General features: G+C 39.8%; 1 protein-coding gene and 1 long non-coding RNA gene across 6 annotated transcripts in view; one reads left to right on the top strand and one right to left on the bottom strand.

Moving 5' to 3' along the window:
• Positions 1–21,515, top strand: part of RTN3 (reticulon 3) — a 60,076-nt gene extending 38,561 nt beyond the window's left edge. For all 5 annotated transcript variants that reach the window (XM_043581495.1, XM_043581489.1, XM_043581490.1 and 2 more), the window contains 6 exons: positions 13,622–13,829; positions 15,967–16,105; positions 16,542–16,611; positions 17,829–17,875; positions 18,976–19,034; positions 20,472–21,515. In XM_043581495.1, coding sequence (XP_043437430.1) covers positions 13,622–13,829; positions 15,967–16,105; positions 16,542–16,611; positions 17,829–17,875; positions 18,976–19,034; positions 20,472–20,517 — 569 coding nt within the window. In that variant the 3' untranslated portion in view covers positions 20,518–21,515. The remainder of the gene's footprint in view (positions 1–13,621; positions 13,830–15,966; positions 16,106–16,541; positions 16,612–17,828; positions 17,876–18,975; positions 19,035–20,471) is intronic.
• On the bottom strand, positions 18,367–19,034 carry LOC122483931. The gene is made up of 2 exons (XR_006297500.1): positions 18,813–19,034; positions 18,367–18,554 (listed from the first exon to the last, which is right to left on the bottom strand). It is a non-coding gene; the product is annotated as an uncharacterized LOC122483931 (long non-coding RNA).
• Positions 21,516–21,676: the final 161 nt, after the last annotated feature.

A 21,676-nucleotide genomic window follows, 5' to 3' on the forward strand; every position in this document is an offset into this window, starting at 1 on the left:
CATTTTGAAGGGAAGGGAATGTCTTTGGTTAAGGGTAAATCTGTAGCAGGGCAGACTATTAACCCATTTTAGCAGTCACAAAATTTGAATCTACTGTCTTTTGCAACTCAAAAAGTGGCTTCATTTATTATTGTGAGCTATTAATGTAAGATAAAATAATCAGTGTGAACATATCTTTGCATTTTTCTTTACATCAATAATTGTTCATACCAAAAGCTTAATTACCTGTTTCCCTTTTATTAATGTACAGTTTCCCACTTGTGGTCATAAAGCCTCGCTTATTTTTTTTTTCTTTCAGCCACATTTCAGTTTGCTTAGAGATACATACTTACAAATTTCGAAAAAACTAATGCATGGAACATAGGAAGAGTTGTACAGATTCTTGAGTTGGAGGTTTATTTTTTTTTTTAATATTTATTTATTTTTGAGAGAGAGAATGTGAGCAGGGTAGGGGCAGAGAGAGAGGGAGACACAGAATCCAAAGCAGGCTCCAGGCTCTAAGCCATCAGGACAGAGCCCAACACGGGGATTCAAACTCATGAACCATGACATGAGATCATGACCTGAGCCAAAGCCAGATGCTTAACCATTGAGCCACCCAGGCACCCCAAGGAGGTTTATTCTTCAAAATGAAGTTAAAGCTGATTAACTGCTAAAACTTAAAATTTCTTAACCATTTACTCCTTTTCAGAATAAGCATTTCAACAGCCTTTCTTCTAAGGTGTATACTTTGGAGGGTAGATCGAAGTCAGTTGACCTTTGGGAATGGCTGAAGTTAATCAAACCAAGAGCTTTTCCCAAATTGAGTAATAAAAATCAATAGGTAGGGACTCAACAAGGTTTGCTGTTCTCACTTGGATGGACAGGTACCAAGTTTCTTTTTCCTTAGCCTTGAGCTAACCATTGGGTGTGTTAGTGCCCTCTTTTGGTGTAAGGAGGGTACTGCAGCTGGCATCCTTAAATAATATGTGCGAGCAATAGACATCCTTTTGTGTTTTAATTTTTTTTAATTTTTCAAAAAAATTTTAAATTTATTTTTGAGAGAGAGCACAAGTGGGAGGGGGAAGAGAGAGAGGGAGACACAGAATCCAAAGCAAGCTCCAGGCTGAGTTCTCAGCACAGAGCCTGATGCAGGGCCTGACTCATGAACTGTGAGATTGTGACCTGAACCGATTTGGACGCTCAACTAATTGAGTCACCCAGGAGCCCCCGTTCTTTTAGGTTTTTAAAGTAAAATAATATGGTCACATTACAGAATATTTGGTAAGTTAAAGGAAGGATTCACTCATAATTCTACCCAAATATAAACATCCTTGATGAATTCAGGCATTCTTTGTCAAATGCTTCAACTGCCGTTAGTAAAATAATTAAGGTAACTGAGCAGTGAAGTTAATATATTTACAGTTATAAAAAGAGGTTGTATTGAGGCACCTGTGTGTCTCAGTTGGTTAAGTGTCTGACTCTTGATTTTGGCTCAGGTCATGATCTCACGGTTCATGAGTTCGAGCCCTGTGTCGGGTTCTGTGTTGACAATGTGAGCCTACTTGGGGTTCTCTTTCTCTCTGCCCCTGCCCTGTTCATGTGTGTGCATGCATGCACGCCCTCATAGAGAAGAATAAATTAGTTTTAAAAAACTTTAGATCAGGGGTGCCTGGGTGGCTCAGTCAGTTGAGTGTCCGACTTCAGCTCAGGTCAGGATCTCGCAGTTCGTGAGTTCGAGCCCCGCGTCGGGCTCTGTGCTGACAGCTCAGAGCCTGGAGCCTGTTTCACATTCTGTGTCTCCCTCTCTCTGCCCCTTCCCTGCTCATGTCCTGTCTCTCTCTGTCTCTCAAAAATGAATAAACGTTAAAAATAAAAAACCTTTAGATCAAAAATAGAAATTTTTAAAGAGGTTGTATTATGTATTGAAATATTATGTATTGAAATAAAAAGCATAATTCATACAGCACAAGACTTTCAAGTAGAGACAACTAGAAAAAAATTAAGAATTTTTCAAATGAAAATAAATGTTAGGTAATGTTATATTAAAGTTGTAGCCTGAAAAGTAAGGAAACAGTGACTTTGCACTTTTGAGAACTTTTGGCTTTCATTTTTCCAGTACCTATTAAACTGGCTTAGGTCACTACTCTTTAGGACTTTTGGAAAAGGCCAGCCAGAGCTTCATTCTGTGTCTGTAAGATAGAGGACTAAAGTAGCACTTTGTTAGTCCATTGGCTCTCAATTAAGATCTTACTCCACTGTGGATAGATTCAAGAAGGTAGACCTTGTCAGGCATTGGATGTAGGGAATGAGGGAGAAGGAAGAGTGAGTCCTATTTCTCAATCTCTGTCTTGGGTAGACATTCCACCAGGTGCTTAGTGGGATCTCATTGTAGTTTTAATTTGCATTTCCCTAATGACTAATGGTGTTGGGCATTGTTTCATGCGTTTACTTGCCATCCATGTATCTTCTTTGATGAAAGATCTGTCCACATTTTTGACTGGTTTATATTGTTTTGTTTGCTTTTGAGAAAATTTATATATACCTATTCTGGATGCAAGTTGTTTAGATAGAAGTCAAATATATACTTTGCAAATACTTTCTAGTGTGTGGCTTTTATTCTTTTAACGTCTTTCAAAAATAGCAGAATAAACTTTTAAAAAAAGGGTGCCTGGGTGGCTCAGTTAAGTGTCCAACTCTTGATTTCGGCCCAGGTCATGATCTCCCAGTTGGTGAAATTTTCCCACGTTGGGCTTTGTGCTAACAGCACAGAGCCTACTTGAGATTCTCTTTCCCTTTCTTTCTGCCCTCCCCTGCTTGCTTGCTCGCTCGCTCGCTCTGTCTCTCTCAAAATAAACTTTAAAAGAAAAAGCGGAAAATTTTAATTTTGGTGAAGTACTATTTATCATTTTTTCTATTATATGTCATATATATGTTTATTGTTATATATAAGAAGTCTTTCCTAAACCAAAGTTTTCTTCTAGTAGTTATATGGACTAGATTTTACATTTAAGTCTGATCTTTTTCTATTAATTTTTGCATATCGTGAGATACTGATCAAAGTTTGGAGTTTTTTGCATATGGGCATCTATGTGCAACACTATTTGTTGAAAATTCTCCACTGATTGATTTTGCAACTTTGTCAAAAAATAATTTGTTCATATACGCCTCGGTCTATTTCTGGACTTTGTATACCATTCCATTCCTCTTGTCTCAAAGTCATTGCTACACCATCTTGATAATGATAGTTTTATAGAGTCTTGAAATCAGATAGTGTTAATCTTCCAACTTTGTTCTTTTTCATAGTCAGTTTGGCCTTTCTAGGTCCTTTGACTTTCCATAGGAATTTTAGTATCGCTTTGTCCATATCTACAAAAATACCTTCTAGAATTTTGATTGCAATTCTATCGAGTTATAGATAAACTTGGGGACAATGAAGAGTTTAGCAATTTTGAGTTTTTTAACCCATGAAAAACAGGATCATTTTCCATTAATTTAGGTCTTCATTAGTTCCTCTCAACAATGTTAAATATTTCAGTGTATGGATCTTAATACATCTTTTGTCAGATTTGTCATGGGGTATAGCTCAGTGGTAGAGCATTTTGACTACCTCTTTTGTCAGGTTTATATTTAAGTATTTTATATTTTCATGCTATTTGAAGTAGAATTTTTAGCTCAGTTTCTGGTTAATACATGGAAATACATGTATTTACATGGAAATATACATGGAAATATAGTTGATTTTGTATATTGACTCTATATTTTGCAGATTTGTTAAACTCACTTATTCTAGCAGCTTTTTGTAAATTGCATCAAATTTTCTAAATAGGCTATATGCCATCTGTGAATGGTAGTTTTAATTCTTTTCCGAGTTGAATGCCTTTTACTTCTTTTTTTTTTTTTGACTTACTATACTGGCTAGAACCTCTAATACAGTGTTCCATAGAAGAAGTGAGAAAGAACATTCTTGCCTCTTTTTATGAAATATGTTAGCTCTAGGTTTCTTATAGATTCCCTTTATCAAGTTGAGGAAATTCCCTTCTATGACAGTAGTTTGCAGCTACTTGAAAGGTTGTTGAAATCTTGTAGAAAGGTTTTATCAGAGAGGATATTGGATTTCCTTAATTGCCTTTTCTGTATCTTTTGAGATGGTCATATGGTATTCTTACTTAGTTTTAGTTTATCAATGTGGTGAATTATATTGAATGACTATGAATGTTAAACCAGTCTTGCATGTTCCTGATAAATCCCACTTGGTCTAAGTGTATTCTTTTTATATATTGTTGGGTTTGATTTGCTAAAACTGTGTTAAGAAATTTTTGCATCTATGCTCATGAGCAATATTATTGCTCTGTCGTTTTCTTGTAATGTCTCTGTATAGTTTTGGAGGCTAGGCAGTGCTGGCCTTATAAAATGTGTTGGAAAACATTACCTTCTCCTCATTTCTCTGGAAAATTCTGCGTGGAATTGGTATTATTTCTTGATAATGTTTGGCAGAATTCCCCAGTGATGCATCTGGACCTAGAATTTTCTGTGTGGGAAGCATTTTATTTATTTGTGTTTTATTTCTTTAGTAGGTATAGAACTAGTCATTTTATTTTCTGAGTGAACTTTGGTAGTTTGTGTCTGTGGAAGAATTTGTCCACTTTAAGTTATCTAATTTACTGGCATACTGTTGTTCATAATATTCCTTTATTATCCTTTTAATGTCTGTAGAATCTGTAGTGATGTCACCTCTTATTCTTGGTATTGGCACTTTTTGTACATTTTTACCTTTTCTATTCCTTTCCTTTCCTTTCCTTTCCTTTCCGTTCCGTTCCTTTTCTTTCCTTAAGTCTATTCATTCTGAGAGAAACAGAACATATGCATGGGACAGAAAAAATCCTCAGCAGGCTCTGTGCTGTCATGACAGTGTAGGGCCTGATCCCTTGAACCCTGAGATCGTGACTTGACCCGAAATCAAGAATCAGACACTGAACTGACTGAGCCACCCAGGCGCCCCCTTTCACCTTTTCTTGATCAATCTAGATAAAGTTTTATCTGTTTTATTGATAGTCTCAAAGTCTTTACTTTCATTAATTTTCTCTGTTGTTTTTCTGTTACCTGTTTAATTGATGTCTGTTCTGATTTTTATTATTTCCTTTCTTCTGTTTACTTGGTTCAGGTTGTCCTTTTTCTAGTTTTTTGAGACTGCAGCTGAGATCACTGATTTGTCATCTTTCTTCTTTTCTAACATAGGCACTTTTATACTATGTATTACTTTAGTTGGATCCCACAAGTTTTGATTTTCATTCAGTTCAGAATACTTCTAATTTCCCCGTTGATTTCTTTGATTCATGGGTTGTTTAGAAGTGTGTTGTTTACAAATATTTGAGATTCCCCCAATATCTTTCTTTACCAATATCTTTTGTTATCATTTCTAATATAATTACCTTGTAGTCAGAAAACATAAAGGTGACTTGAACCCTTTGAAATGTATTGGGACTGTTTCATGATCCAGGGTTTGGTTTATCTTGGTGAATGTTCCACATGTACTTGAAAAGAATATATATTCTGCTGTTGTGTGGAGTGTTCTATAAATGGCCAGAAGATCAAATTGGTTAATAGTGTTTAAGTCTTCTGGGTTTTTTTGATTTTCTCTCTACTTGTTCTACCAATTATTGAGAGAGGGGCGTTGAAATCCTAAACTGTAATTGTGGATTTGTCTTGTGTTTGTTTTTTTTTTTTTAACACCCTTAATGAGGTATAATTCCAATACTATACAATCCATCCATTTAAAGAGGGTAACTAGGGCCACCTGGCTGGTTCAGTTGGTTAAGCATCTGACTTCAGCTCAGGTCATGATCTCACAGTTCGTAGGTTCGAGCCCTGCATCAGGGTCTGTGTTAACAGCTGCAAGCCTGGAGCCTGCTTCGCATCCTGTCAGTCTCTTTCTGCTCCTCCCTCACTCACACACAGTCTCTCTCACTCTCAAATATAAACAAACATTAATTTTTTAAATTTAATTTTAAAAAGTGTACAACTATATGTTTATCACTATCCAATTTTAGAACATTTTAGTCCCCCCCCCCCACAAGAAAGAAACCCCATACTCATTAGCATTCGTTTCCCATCTCCCACCACTACAGCCCTAAACAACTAATCTACTGTCTGTCTCTCTAGATTTGCTTATACTGGATGTGTTACATAAGTGGAATCATGCAATATGTGCTCTCTTGTAATTGGCGTCTTTCACTTAGCCTAATGTTTTCAAGTTTGAGCCAGTTCGTAGCAGGTAGCATTAAGAACTTCACTTCTTTTTATTGCCAAACAATAATTACGTTGTGTGGGTATATACTGCATTTTATTCATCTGCTCATCAGTTGATGGACATTTGGATTGTTTCCACTTTTTGGCTATTATGAATTATGCTTCTGTAAATATTGGTGTACTCAAATTTTTGTGTTGTCATATGTTTTTATTTCTCTTGAGTGGAATTGTCGGGTCATATAATAACTCTATGTTTAACTTTTTGAGGAACCGCCAAACTGTTTTCCATAGTGGCTGTGCCATTCTTCCTTCCCACCAGGAATGTTTGAGGGTTCCAATTTCTCCACATCCTTGCCAGTATTTGTTACTGTATTCTTTATTATAGCTGTCCTAGTGGGTTCATTGTGGTTTTGGTTTGTATTTCCCTAATGACTAGTGATGTGTGTAGCATCTTTTTATGTGATTATTGGCCATTTGTATATCTTTGGAGTAATGTCTATTCAGATCCTTTATTTTTTGGTTGGGCTATTTTTTAATTATTGAGTTATAATTCTTTATTCCTACCATATTCTGGACACAAATACCTTATCAGATACATAATTTGCAAATGTATTCTTTCATTTTGTGAGTTTTCTTGCCACTTTCTTGGTACTGTTCATAGAACAAAGGTTTTTAATTTTGATACAGTCCCAGCTTATCTGTTTTTTTCTTTTGTCACTTGTGCTTTTGGTTGAGAAATCATTGCCTAACCCAGGATCACAAAGATTTACTCCTGTTTTGTTTATCTTTTGATTTATCTTGGTGAATGTTCCACACGTACTTGAAAAGAATGTGTATTCTGCTGTTGCTGTGTGGAGTATTCTATAAATGTTGATGTAAATGTTCTATAAATATTAAAAAAATAAGCTTTTGTCTTAATTCTAGTTAATTAACATAACAGTGTTATATTCGTTTCCGGTGTACAATACGGTGACTCAACAGTTTATACAACACCCTGTGCCCATCACAGGTGCACTCCTTCCTTAATTTCCATCACCTATTTAACTCTTATTTTCTTCTAGGAGTTTTAAGACAGTTTCTCACTTTTCTAAAACAACCATTTATCTTCTTCTCTTGTCCCCACCTCAGCTGAAGTCCTCAGCACCGTTTTTGTTGAGAAACTGGAAGCATTCAGAAAGAAATCCCTCTTCTTGCGATCTTCATGTCTATGGATGAGCCTGTGTCTCTCCTCATCTTCTTCACTGTGTGGTTCTGACAAGGGTCCGTCCCTTCACCTGGGTTCTGGATCGCTATCCCTCCCTTCTGAACTTCGCTTCTTCTGCCCCCCATCTTCAACCTCTTCCTGCTGTGTCTGCGTATAAACATGCTTGAGTGCTTCCCGTCTTTAAAGAGCTGACCCTTGGTTCCAAATGCCCCACTCCCCTTTGCAGCCAAACTTCTCAGACATTTCCTCTCACGCTGCCTCCACGCCTCACCACTGCTTCCTCTGCTCTTCCCTCCAATTGCTCCTTCCCGTCACTCCGCTACACAGCTTTCGTCAGATCACCAGCTGTCTCCGTGTTGCCAAATCCAGGGTTACTTTTTTCCTTATTCGAGCTTGGCAGAATTAGCCAGTTTCCACACCTCCTTCTCAGAGTACTCCTCTCTCCACTTCTGTAATCCCATACTCTTCCTAATCCTCCCCTACCTCCCTGGTTGTTGCCTCTGTTCCCATTCCCTAGCTCCTCTAGTTTTATTCAATTATGAAATACTGGAGTACCATAGAATTAAGACCTGGGCCTTCTTCCCTATCCATATGAGGTAACCTCATCCATTTTCATGACTTTTAAATATTATTTGTGTGCTAGTGACTTCCAAATGTGTCTCTGGCTCAGACCTACTTTGTGTGTTGCACACTGATAGATCTGACTGCTTTCTTTAATAATGGTATCTCTAAACATGGATCCCCAAATTAACATGCTCTGTACTCTGCTCTTCCTCACCTCAGTGAATAACACTATAGCCATCCATTTGTTCAGACCCCAAACCTGTGTGTCACCCATATTTCTTCCCGGTGTCGTCTCCCACATCCTGTCACCAGGTTTTCCCTGTTCTACCTCCAAACCGTAGCTCATGTCTGTCCACTCCTCCATCCTGACTGCCCCCATCCTAATCTAAATGACAACCATCTTGCATTTGAACATCCATGTTAGCCTTCTAGGGAGTCTCTCTGGCTGCACTTTTGCCCCACCCTTTTCTATATGGTGAAAGCGTTCCTCTTCTTAAAATACAATATATCATGTTATACCCCTGCTTCACCTTTAGTGGCTCCCATTTCACTTGAAGTTAAAATCCATGCTGCTTACCTTGCTCTGTGAAAGTGCTCCATGATCTAGCCCCTGCCAGTCTCTCCAGCCTTGTCACACCATTCCCCTGGCTTTTTGCATGGCCAGCTCCTTCTCATTTTTCATATCTCACCTTTCATGGCAGTCCTCAGAGAGGCTTCTCCTGACCAGTAGCTTCAGTCATGCCTGTGTGCACACCATTATTCTCATCATGGCACAATGGATTCATATCCTTATGGGTCTCTGGTACAAATGACACTTACCTTGTTGGTTATTCATGCCTCTCCCCCCCCCCCCCCCCCCCCCGGAAACTAAGTAAGGTTCTTGTTTGCTTTGTTCACTGCTGTATTATATTCCCAGTTCTTAGTGCTTGCCTGGCACATGGTGGGCACTTAATTAAAGCTTGCTGAAAGAAGAGAGGAATGGGAAAGGAAGGAAAAGAACACATTAAAAATAAAGAATTCCCAGGACGCCTGGGTGGCTCAGTCAGTTAAGTGTCCGACTTCAGCTCAGGTCATGATCTCATGGTTCGTGAGTTCAAGCCCCACGTCGGGCTGTGTGCTGACAGCTCAGAGCTTGGAGCCTGCTTCGGATTCTGTATCCCCCTCTCTCTGTGCCCCTCCCCTGCTCACGGTCTGTCTCTCTCTGTCTCTCAATAATAAATAAATGTTAAAAAAAATTTTTTTTAAATAAGGAATTCCCTGCTTTACTTTTTTTAAGTCTATTTATTTGAGAAAGCATAAGTGGGGGAGGAGCAGAGAACAAGAGAGAGAGAGAGAATCCCAAGCAGGCTCTGCTCTGTCAGCACAGAGCCTGACGAGGGGCTCAAACTCATGAAACCATGAGATCATGACCTTGGCCGAAACCAAGAGTCAGACGCTGAACCAACTGAGCCACCCAGGCGCTCCAGGAATTTCCTGCTTTAAAAAGTTCTATACTGAAGTATTAAGAGCAGATGCATGAAAGTAGGAGGGAGAAAGAACATTTTATGGAACTAAACCATTACAGCTTCTTGGTGCCTTCCTGATTGCGCAGCAAACACTGAAACCCAGTATGAGGGCTTCACCATTTTAAACTTTTGGCAGCTGCCTCATTTCTTCCCTTTGTCCTCATGTGTTTCATCCTCCTAACTCTTCCTCGAGGATCAGAGGGCAGCATTTCCAGATGTACCACGTTCCTTTCGTTAGTATTGTATCCTCAGAATCCCAAGTCCACGGTACTTGATAGGATCTAGGTGCAGGAACTGGGCCTCTCATAGATTGAGAGAGATTATCAGAACACAAATGCAAACTGGTTATTAGCTTAGCCCATGTTTTAAGCATTCAATAACAGATCTGAAGAGCTGCTGTAAATAAAGTGATCTGTGCTCTGAAGAAAAATAAAGCAGAATAAGGAGATGGACCGTGATCAAAGGAAGGGGAGGTTAGGTAGCGTGTGCATTCTGGGGGAAGTAGCCCATGAACCAGGACCCAAAAGGGAAGGAGCAAGTCACGTGAAGTTGTGGAGGAAGAGCATCCCAGACAGGTTTGAGGTATTAACCAGCTTATGCTAACTTCCCCTCTGTTATCCCCTGCCGTTAATCAGTGTGTCCCTTTCCCATTCTACCATTGATTATAAGGCCCAGCCCAGGGCCTTCTATACTATTGTGCAGATTATATACTGCACACCTCTAGGGGGCACCACTCACATGTGTTATTGCAGGTTTGAATGTTTCTTATGCCAGTTTCCCAGCAGATGGCAGTAAGGTTCATGAGGACAGGGTGGCTTTTGTTCATCTAGGTTTGCATATAGGCTAGTGTCATTACCCCTCTTTCCTTCTGTGATGCATCCAGGTCTTTTTCTTTGTGGGCTCCAGTCTTATCCTGTAAGCTTTTCTTTCTTTTTTCTCTTTCTTTCAAACATTTGAAACTTAAAAAAAAATATTTTTTAACGTTTATTTATTTTTGAAACAGAGAGAGACAGACCATGAACAGGGGAGGGTCAGAGAGAGAGGGAGACACAGAATCCGAAGCAGGCTCCAGGCTCTGAGCTGTCAGCACAGAGCCCGACGCGGGGCTCGAACTCATGGACCACGAGATCATGGCCTGAGCCGAAGTTGGACCCTTAACCGTCTGAGCCACCCAAGCACCCCTCAAACATTTGAAACTTAAAGCAATGCACGTATAGTACAAAAAACTCCCATATAACCTGCGCTCTAGTTTACCAGTTGTTAACATTTGCCTACTTTTGCTTTATCACTGCGTCCCTCTCTCCATAGGAGAGCTGGTTGCAAACATCCTGCCCCTTTACACCCTGACTTTGAAATGTGGCGGGGGGGGGGGGGGGTTGGTTGTTTTTATTTTTGTTTTTTTGAGCAAAAATTTTGTCTTACATAGCCGCAGTACACTTACCAAATTTAGGAAATTTAACACTGATACAATACAGTTAACCCTTGAACCTCACAGTTAACGGGCTCTGACCTCCATGTAGTTAAAAATTCACATATAACTTTTGACTCTCCAAAAACTTAACTACTAATAGCATACTATTGACTGGAAGCCTTACCAATAACATAAATAGTTAACACATATTTTGTATGTTATGTGTATTATATATTGTATTCTCACAATAAAGTGAGCCAGAGAAAAGAAAATGTTATTAAAGTCAAAAGGAAGAAAAAATACATTTACAAGTACTATACTGTATTGGGAAAAAAAATCCACATGTAAGTGACCCATGCAGCTAAAACATGTGTTATTCAAGGGTCCTCTGTACTTTTGTCAGTTACGTAATCTGCAGTCAAATTTTGTCTGTTGTCCCAGAGGTGTCCTTTATAGCTATTTTTACCCCTTTATCCAGCATTCAGTCTTTGATCACATTTGGATTTGTGCTTTGAAACTGCCTCACTCTATTTTAATTTTTGTTATTTTTTATTGAAGTACAATTAGCATACAATGTTACATTAATTTCAGGTGTACAATATGATCCAGCAATTCTGTACATTACTCAGTACTCATCACAATAAGTGTACTCTTAATCCCCTTCACCTGTTTCACCCATCCGCCTCACCCCCTCCCCTCTGACAACCACCAGTTTGTTTTCTGTATTTAAGAGTCTGCTGTTTGTTTGTCTCTTTTTTCTTTGTTCATTTTTTTTGTTTATTAAATTCCACATATGAGCGAAATCATATGGTATTTTCCCTTTTATGTCTGACTTACTTCACTTAGTGTACCCTATAAATCCATCCATGTTGTTGTAAAATCCTCGATCTTAGTTTGCTGTTTTCTTACTAGATTGAGGTTCTGTGTTTTTGGCAAGAGTATCGTAGAAGTGATGTTGTGTCCTCCGTGCATTACACCACGAGGCACGTGGCCTGTTTGTTCCATTCCTAAGCATTCTATGTTGAAACCGTACTTGTGGTCTTAGGAACTGTGACATGTATGTACTTGGATGCTGACTGTAGGAATCCAGCTTAGTATTTGCTCTCCTAAGAAGGTAGCACTCTGTTCAGCTTTCCTGTCCAATCAAGTGAGCCTGACTTGCCTCCCAACTCTTCCTTTGCAATGTCATTACCTGGGACTCTCAGCTTCCCATCAGGAGTCATAATACCTCTTATCTCTCCTAGTGTCACATCCCTCGGCTGGAATCTCTGAACCAGTGATTACTTCTTCTGTACAATCAGCAAATCTTTAGTGTGAACGTTACAAGTTAGGTTCCTTTGGCTCTGGCAAGGTTAGGCTTCAGAGGAGAGTATTGTGTTTGAAGATGGGAAGAACTAGGTACCAGGGGGCCCACTTGAACAGATTCAAGTTCATTTTACCCTCAATCACAGTCTTCCCGGCCTACCGTATTTTGATTGTAGTTAAAATTTGAGTGTTTATTGTGTGTCATTTACAGTGCTAAGCATTCTACTGCATTAGCCTTATATAGTCCTTAAAACAACTCTAAGAACTAGATACTACTTTCTTTATTTTACCAAAGAAAAAATAAAGGTTTAGAAAGGTCAGTTAAGACAATACAACTAAAAATTACCAGGACTCTAAACTCCTGTCTCCAGTTCCAAAGCCCTTACTGTTCTTTATAAACAGAAGAATCCTACAGTAGGGCCATTAGTGTTGAAATTAACCTTCACAGATTGAAATTCAAATGTAGTGTCATTGCTAGATAGGAGATAATTGCTAGCAACTTTTACATACATATTTTGAGGTGTCTGTAAATAGAAGAACTTAGATTTTTCCAATTTGGATGTCCCCTGCCATAAGAGCCACTTGCCTAAGACAACCTTGGTTTATACCTGTTTCATTACAGTTATTAATAGTGGCCCCATTCATTTGCAGAGGTATTGGGGTTTTTTCCAATTTTTTTAATGTTTATTTATTTTTGAGAGAGAGACAGAGCCTGAGTTGGGGGAGGGGCAGAAAGAGAGGGAGACACAGAATCAAGAGCAGGCACCAGGCTCTGGGCTCGAACCCACAAACCATGAGATCATGACCTAAGCAGAAGTCGGACACAACTGACTGAGCCACCCAGGCGCCCTCAGAGCTATTATGGTTTAGATAATGATACGGTCCCCTGCCCATAATCCTTCCTGAGTTCTCTTCAGATTAACAGAGAGACTGGTATATTTCGTTGTAACTAATGCTAATAGTTTGGTTTGTTTTTATCCATCACTCTCTCTGGCCCGGCCCAATTTACACATTAGCTTTGGTTTTACAGTGACCAAACTATAATTTATTGGCATGGTTTGCTTGATTTATTCAACAGTTATCAACACTTTATCACACTTGCTGTACATCCTTTCTGCTGAAACATTTAAAGAAAATGACACTTTACCCCATTGTACTTCAGTAGCCATCTCTAAAAAAATAAGTTTCTAGTTTTTATGAACCTGTCCAGAAACCACAGGAACCTTTTGCAGTGTGGATCATCACTTCTGATATAATTTGGTTTTCATGTATCAGGCTCTCTTAAAGAGGGGTGTGCCTGCAATTGCATGCTAGTATGATGCTTCTCAGGTATGCAGGACACAACCAAAGAGCGGTGCTGGCCACGTGGCCGCATGTAACCTATGTTTCCTTTTCTTTCGGCAGTGCACGATCTGATTTTCTGGCGAGATGTGAAGAAGACTGGGTTTGTCTTTGGCACCACACTGATCATGCTGCTCTCCCTGGCAGCTTTCAGTGTCATCAGTGTGGTTTCTTACCTCATCCTGGCTCTTCTCTCTGTCACCATCAGCTTCAGGGTCTACAAGTCTGTCATCCAAGCTGTACAGAAATCAGAAGAGGGCCATCCATTCAAGTGAGTTGAAGTATCACAAGTAACACTGTAAACTTTAGGAAGGGGGTTTGCTGAGGCCGGTCAGGTCTGTAATTCAAACCTGACAGAGTCAAGAATTATAGGGCCGAATGCAGCTGATCACTTGCATGAACCATCACCTAAAAACCTGTCACTTAAAAAGTGGCCAAGAACTTTTTGACAAACTTACACTTTAAGGACAAAGAAGACAGTCTGAATTCCTGAGCAGGGTAGAGAGAGCAGGGCCTCCAGGACAGCACTCAGTTACATGGAGTCCCGAGGACATATTTAAGCTTCCACGCAGCTAAATCTTTTTTTTTCTCAAAATTTTTTTTTCAACGTTTATTTATTTTTGGGACAGAGAGAGACAGAGCATGAACGGGGGAGGGGCAGAGAGAGAGGGAGACACAGAATCGGAAACAGGCTCCAGGCTCTGAGCCATCAGCCCAGAGCCCGACGCGGGGCTCGAACTCACGGACCGCGAGATCGTGACCTGGCTGAAGTCGGACGCTTAACCGACTGTGCCACCCAGGCGCCCCCCACGCAGCTAAATCCTAAAGCAACTTTGAAATCTAGATACTGAGCCTGCACTCTAGGCGATACCAGAATTTGATGTGTTTGCTCTTAGTTTTGTTACTGATTTCCTTTTTAATTTTCCTTTGGTTTTCTTAATACTGGGAGCAGGTCTTGATGAGATCAGTAGGTCATGCATTTTTAGAATCCACTTGCTAGCTTTCCTCATTGTGCTGTGATTTTAACAAATGTTTTCCTCACACTTTTCCTTTTGAAAATCTTAGTCTGTAAACATTTTTAACATTTGCAAATAACGGTTTTTTTCAAAACCCCTCTCTTAATAAGGAAAGAAACTCTACTGTGACCTCTCAGGACTGTGACAGAATAGGTGTCTGGCTGCAGCTCTGGTGCTTTTATTTTCTCTTAGTGAAAATAGAGCAGATAATTTAAACTGTATGTGGCATTAAAAAAGTTATTGCAAGTTAGTTTTAATAAATCAGTAGGTGTTCAGTGAGTGAATAAATTTTACTCTTTTGCCACAAGCTCAGCTGTCTTAGCAGGGTTTTCCTCTTTTGCATGACAGTGTCGTGGATTTTAAATGTGTATTGCTAAGTTGTATGGATTATTACAACATCCAGTTTTTGTTATTTTTGTATTTGGTTGTACATATTTTCCTGAATACAAAAAGTAAGCATGCCTGTTCCTTTTCTATTTCTCGAAGACTGTAGGCTCTTTAAGGCAAAAGCAGCCTTCTCTTTCCTGATGTGCCCAGCACATAGCAGAGGGTCTGATACTCAGTAGGCACTCAGTAAGTACTGAGTGAATGAACAAGTTAGGAGCACATGGTTACGTGTCAGTTCTGTAGTGCATCTGGAAATAGATGGAAACAAACCCAGGTCTTTCTGCCTTTTTCTTTAGTCGTTTACCCTAGTAAACTCAGTATCTGCACCTTCCTTTTTGTTAACAAATACTTTACAATGCCTCCTTTATCATTTTCAAGTGAGATTCATAGGTATCTACAAACAAAATTTCAAAAATAGACTATAATTATAATATAAAGGAATAAGATAAGCTATTTATAATAAAATAATATGTATCTAGTCAATATTAAACTGCTTGGACATGACTACACGCACAAAACAAATACAGACATCAGGAACTTGCAGTTAGATGTATAATCTCCAGTACAGAGGTAATTTTTCAAAATAGTAAAGCATCTCAGTAAAGTTTAGCATGAACAAAATTCAGTATTAAAAAATTCAGGATGTGTTAAAACTATGGGGAAAATACCTTGTTTTTATATGTTCTGGGCTTTTGATAATTATAAATGGGTTCACGCCTTCATGAATATCCTGTGAGGCAGTGAAAGTTATGCAGGACGTAGGACAACTCTTTATTGTGTAAGAACATCCCACACTTTGCAGACATCTGGCATCTCTGCCTCTGCCCACTGAAGGACAAAGGTGTCCTCTCCTCACCCCGTGACAGCAAAAAATGCCCCTACAGATTTCCAGAATGCGCCCTGGGGGGGGGGGGGGGGTATCGCGCTCTAAAGAACTGCTCTCCTAACAGAAAGAGATCTTCTTTTTCTTGTCAAATGTATGACTGTTGTTTCTTCTTCTGGAAGAGCCTACCTGGATGTAGACATTACCCTGTCCTCAGAAGCTTTCCATAATTACGTGAACGCTGCCATGGTGCACATCAACAGGGCCCTGAAACTCATTATTCGTCTCTTTCTGGTGGAAGATTTGGTTGACTCCTTGAAGGTTAGTTGTTTCTACAGCTTTTGGTGGTGAGACTGAGGAGAACCAGGGACTAAATTATAATTCAGAAGAAAAACAGTAAACAGGGTTTCCTCGCACACAAAAATAAATGTATGCTTCTTGTCTCCTGTATTTGGGACAGAAGTGAAATGGGGATAGGAGTCAAGAGGAAGGGTCTCCTGCACCTGGAGAACTTCAGAACAAGGAGAATGTAATTGGCAGAAATACAGTTACACTCTGAGCTTAAGAGAACTACAGAATTGTCTGATGCATCCTTCAAATGTATGGTGCAAATGAAGTAACCCTCATTTTGAAATTATTGATGGTATACATCACTGAATTTATGCAGACTCAATTGGCAAGACGAGAATGGCATCAGTTAACCTAAATTTTACATTATGATTATTCCTGCTTAACCCTCTGATGTTGGCTTTCCCAGCTGGCTGTCTTCATGTGGCTGATGACCTATGTTGGTGCCGTTTTCAATGGAATCACCCTTCTGATTCTTGGTAAGGTGACAAGGAAAATGTCTCCATGCTCTTGGAAGTACAGTTAGCCATTGAACAACACAGGTTTGAACTGCATGGATCATAACACTTATACGTAGAATTTTTGCAGTGCAGTATTATTTATAAATGTATTTTCTCTTAGGATTTTCTAACATTTAGTCTTGTCGTAAGAATACAGTGTAGAATACATACAGCATACAAAATACGTGTTAATTGACTGTGTTCTCAGTAATGCTTCTGGCCAACAGTAGGCTGGGAGTAAAGTTGGGGGTGAGGGATCAGCGGTTGTCTGCAGATTTTCGACTGCACGGGGTATCAGTGCCCCTAATATCCACAGTGTCAAGGGTCATCTGTGACTGGTAAAAGTAGGAGCAAAGAGAATGCCCAGCGTGCCTCTACTCGTTGCACGCGGCCCAGCCTTTAACATCCATAAACGTTGAACTGGATGTTGACAGAACCTATGTTTGTGGCCACAGGTTTATTGAAAGATCCCAACTATAAAGAAGTATCCAAACAGAAGTAAAGGAGAGTTGTCTGCCTTTGGTTTAAATATGGGGATCTTATAAAAATCATTTTCGGGGCACCTGGCTGGTTCAGTTGGTTAAATGTCTGATTCTTGATTTCAGCTCAAGTCATGATCTCATGGTTCATGAGATCAAGCCCCATGTCAGCACAAAGCCTACTCGGGATTCTTTCTCTCCCTCTCTTTCTCTGCCCCTCCCCCCTCTCAAAAATAAATATTTTTAAAGAAGAAATCATTTTCATAATTTGGAAATTATTTGTAATACAAAGAAGGCAGGCAGCTTGTGTACCTATAGCTAACTGTCCTTTTTTTTTTTAATTTTTTTTTTTTAACGTTTTATTTATTTTTGAGACAGGGAGAGACAGAGCATGAACAGGGGAGGGTCAGAGAGAGGGAGACACAGAATCCGAAACAGGCTCCAGGCTCTGAGCTGTCAGCACAGAGCCCGATGCGGGCTCAAACTCACGGACCGCGAGATCATGACCTGAGCCGAAGTCGGCTGCTTAACCGACTGAGCCACCCAGGCGCCCCTATAGCTAACTGTCCTTAATTGAGGGCTCTAGGTAGGATTTCTCATATTGAAGATTCAGGTTTCCCTGTATTTCCTGAGGAAAAATGGTGTGTATTACTTGAGTCTTGGGTCTTTTTGACTGCCTCACATTTATACCTGCCGTGTCCTGTGATTCTCTTACAGCTGAACTGCTCATTTTCAGTGTTCCAATTGTCTATGAGAAGTACAAGGTAAGCACGTATCTGTTTTGAATCGGATAAGCCTATTGATTATGACTAGTTTTGGTTCACGTTTTAGGCATCGAAAGTTTGGAGCAACCATTTTCTAACCCATTTCTGCAGTCTGATTTTATAAGTCAGGAGCATATATGAAATTGGTAATAGTGGTTTCCTATACCAAAAAAAACTGAATGTTGAAGAGAGAAAAGGGTAGGAAGGAGACTTATTTTTGTGCCTCGCTGTGTCTTTCAAATTTTAATCAGGTGAATGCATTATCTGTGCAAAAAACTAAGTTGGAAAAAATGCTTAAGTAAATAAAAGCTGGTATCTGGAAAGAAATTTAAACTGTCAAGGCTATTATGGGAATCCCATCGGTGTGGAAAGATGTTTGCATTGTGGAATGCCGTGTGCAGAGCCTTGGTGAATGTGAGAAGGTTTTTCTTTGTAGGTTGTCATCCATCAACAGACTTTATTTATGCCTTTTGGTATTAAATGAATTAGTCTTACGTGGGAGCCAAAACACGTTTGTGATTACAGAGTATAAATTAGACTGTATCTAGTATTCAGAAAATGCTTTACTCCAGTGTCTCTAAAGGAAACACCTAGCAAGTAAGACCTTAGCAAAAGAAATGAGTGATTTTTACTTCCAACAGAGTATGAGGTGTTTGTGGCATAATTTAAATTCTGAAACCTTAAGTTGTTTTTTTTTTTAATTTTTTTTTTAAATTTTTTTTTTTTTTAACATTTATTTATTTTTGAGACAGAGAGAGACAGAGCATGAACGGGGGGAGAGCCAGAGAGAGAGGGAGACACAGAATCTGAAGCAGGCTCCAGGCTCTGAGCTGTCAGCACAGAGCCTGACGCGGGGCTCAAACTCACGGACCGTGAGATCGTGACCTGAGCGAAGTCGGACACTCAACCGACTGAGCCACCCAGGCGCCCCTGAAACCTTAAGTTTTTAAAATATATTTTTTTAAACGGGGCATTTTCATTTCGCAGAGTATGCATTACTATTTTTTTTTTTAATTATTAAACTGGACAACAGAACGTTACCTTCAGGGAAATTGTTAATCTGTGTGTTGCCGTAACTGAGTCTCTTTCCTTCCTTAAAGACCCAGATTGATCACTATGTTGGCATCGCCCGCGATCAGACCAAGTCAATTGTTGAAAAGTAAGTATGCTTAAGTTCCACATTTTATTATGACATGTGTGTTTTTCCCCAATTAATTTTAGCCTCCTCTGTAAAATACTGACTCAGAGAAAGTAATTTTCACCCTGAAGAAAAAATGTTAGTTAATAGTTTGATTTTATTAGAAATTATTTCATCTGCTTCCTTAAAAAAATATCCTTTGTGTCTTAGACTAAAAAGAATCAATGGAATTAGAACCTTTGCCTTTTTGAATTGGCCTTTAAATGTTTGTGGTTGCCAGCTCACATGCATGTACTTTCACATGTATCAATTTTAAGCCAAACTCTTCCCTCTCTTTTCAGAAATTAGAGATTTACTAAAGAAATCACTCAAGGTGCAAAGCTACCTCTTTCCTAAAACTACCAAATCCCCGTTTTCTGTTTTCTTAAACCAATTTAATATAAAAATCAAGTAGTAATAAAATACTGGTAGACATTTTTATGACTCCCTCTATCAAGGAACCATTTGGGGTTTTTTGGAGTTTTTTAAATGACTTACAGTAAACACTAAGGAACCCATACTTTTAATTAAAATATTAACATTTTTCCATATTCAGACATTTAAGGAACAAAACATCAAAAGCAGTTGTTTCTCTTTTGTGCTCTCCCCACCCCCAGTTCCAGTCCCTTTCACATCCCAGATTTTAGTGCTTTTTCTAGTTTCGATAAGTGGAAGCCGACTCTGTGCACACAACTTGGGCTTGATGCCAGGGTCTTTACTTGCTCTTTCGCTTTTTTAGGTATACAGTGGAGCTAAAACCAGGCAAGGACAGTTAGCACAAATTTGTATCTGGTTGCTATTCACTCCTCATTGGGAAAGATGGTCATAGCTTAGCTTTTAAACCTGATGTCTTGGTTAGTCCTTGCTGGAGTGGCTTTGACATTGGTTGAGAGGTGTGTGAATGATCTTAGTGATGGGTAACCTTGATGCACAAAATAAAGGGTAGCTCTGGTGTCTGGTGAGGGGCTGGGAACCGTCGCCTGCTCCTGTCGTCTTTTTATATGTCACCTTGACCCTTGACTCTCGGTTCCTTTGGGGCACTAGTGGGTAACCTCGCATTCCCAGAGAAATGGGCTCTTGCACTGCCGGTGTGGAGAACATAGGAGGCATTATGCCCAGATACCCCTTATTCTCCTCTGGAACCCCCAGGGAAGGAGCCAGGAGGTGCAAGCAGTGAAAGAGGACAGGGAGCTGGCATGGTGGCAGGGAGAGGGGACAGATCTCTGTGGACCCCTCATCTCGTCCTGGACCGGCCTCGGCCCCTGCCTCTTTTCATCCAGAGTAAGCCTGTTGGGAATGGGAGGGTAAGTTTCCACAGTGCTCCAGCAAGTTCAGGACTGTCTTCCGGTATCACTGTTAAAGTAAAAACATAGAACCAATGTCTGTCTTTTCACCTTCTTTTTTTTCTTTCTTCAATAGGATACAAGCAAAACTCCCAGGAATCGCAAAAAAAAAGGCAGAATAAGTACATGGAAACCAGAAATGCAACAGTTACTAAAACACCACTTAATAGTTATAACGTTATTACTTGTACTATGAAGGAACGTGCTCAATGTCAGCTCGAGCCTGCATTCCAAGCTTCTTTTTCTTAATTTGGTGTTTTCTCCCCTCCTTTCCCTTTACCCTCAGTATCAAGCACAAGAATTGTTGGACTTAAAAAAGAACTGATGTCTTAGGACCCAAAAGAATAAAGAAAGAATCTAATAGGGTAAATCGTACCTTAATGGTGGTGGGGCTTTTACTTGGAGCTTGAAAGGGGAGAGGTTGGAGGTCAAGGAGAAAATGAAAGATAAAGCACTGCTCTTGGATTCTGCTATCCAGTGTTCAAGGACTAGTCTTAACGCAGCTTCCCGTCAGTTTTACCCTTATTTTTAAGTTAAGAAATGATGATTAACTTATGAGGAAATTATCCGGGGACAAGAGTGGGATTCCTTCCCACGGGTCTTTGGCAGCTCTCTGACCCCATCTTCCTGCCCCACAGTGTGAGCGGCTGCTCCTAACATTCCTCTTCTTCACGTAATGATAGAACTTTCAAGTCTATGAATAACTTGTAGGTGATAGTGTGCATTCCTGATTCCCAGAATGCCATCTGGTAACCAAGGTTGGAACCGGAAAGTGGGACTGTGAAGGCCCTCCCTCTCCCGCTCATCCCTAGAAAGGAAAGTTCCCGCCATTTGGGAGGGTGGTGTCTGTGTCGTTTCTTGTGGGCACCGGTTCTGAGCTTTAGTTTGAGAACTCATTCCTGAATGTGCTTTCCTCCTCCTTCCCTGCCCACCTCACCTCGAGTTTAATAAATATGGTTGTACTTTTCTTATTATGAAATAAATGTCTGTAACTGCTGTAAACTTGTTAGAGAAAAAAAATAATCTGCATGTGGGCTCCTCAGGTGTTGAGTTATTGTAATCCTGTCTCAGTCCATGGGGGGGAAACATTCTCAAGAGGTGAATACAGAAACAAAAGGCCTTTTTTGCTTTTGTCTTTTCTCTGCAGCTTCCTCCTTCCCATGCCACATCCTTACCCCGTGTTCGTCATCTTACCCTAAGCACCAAAGCCAAGCTGGCTTGAGAGGAGATTGTGTGTGTCTGTGGTGGAGAAGCCACAGGTTAGTGTAAGGAAGTGCATTC

This window comes from Prionailurus bengalensis, chromosome D1 (assembly GCF_016509475.1).
Source record: "Prionailurus bengalensis isolate Pbe53 chromosome D1, Fcat_Pben_1.1_paternal_pri, whole genome shotgun sequence".
In the NCBI taxonomy this organism is placed as follows: Eukaryota; Metazoa; Chordata; class Mammalia; order Carnivora; family Felidae; genus Prionailurus; species Prionailurus bengalensis.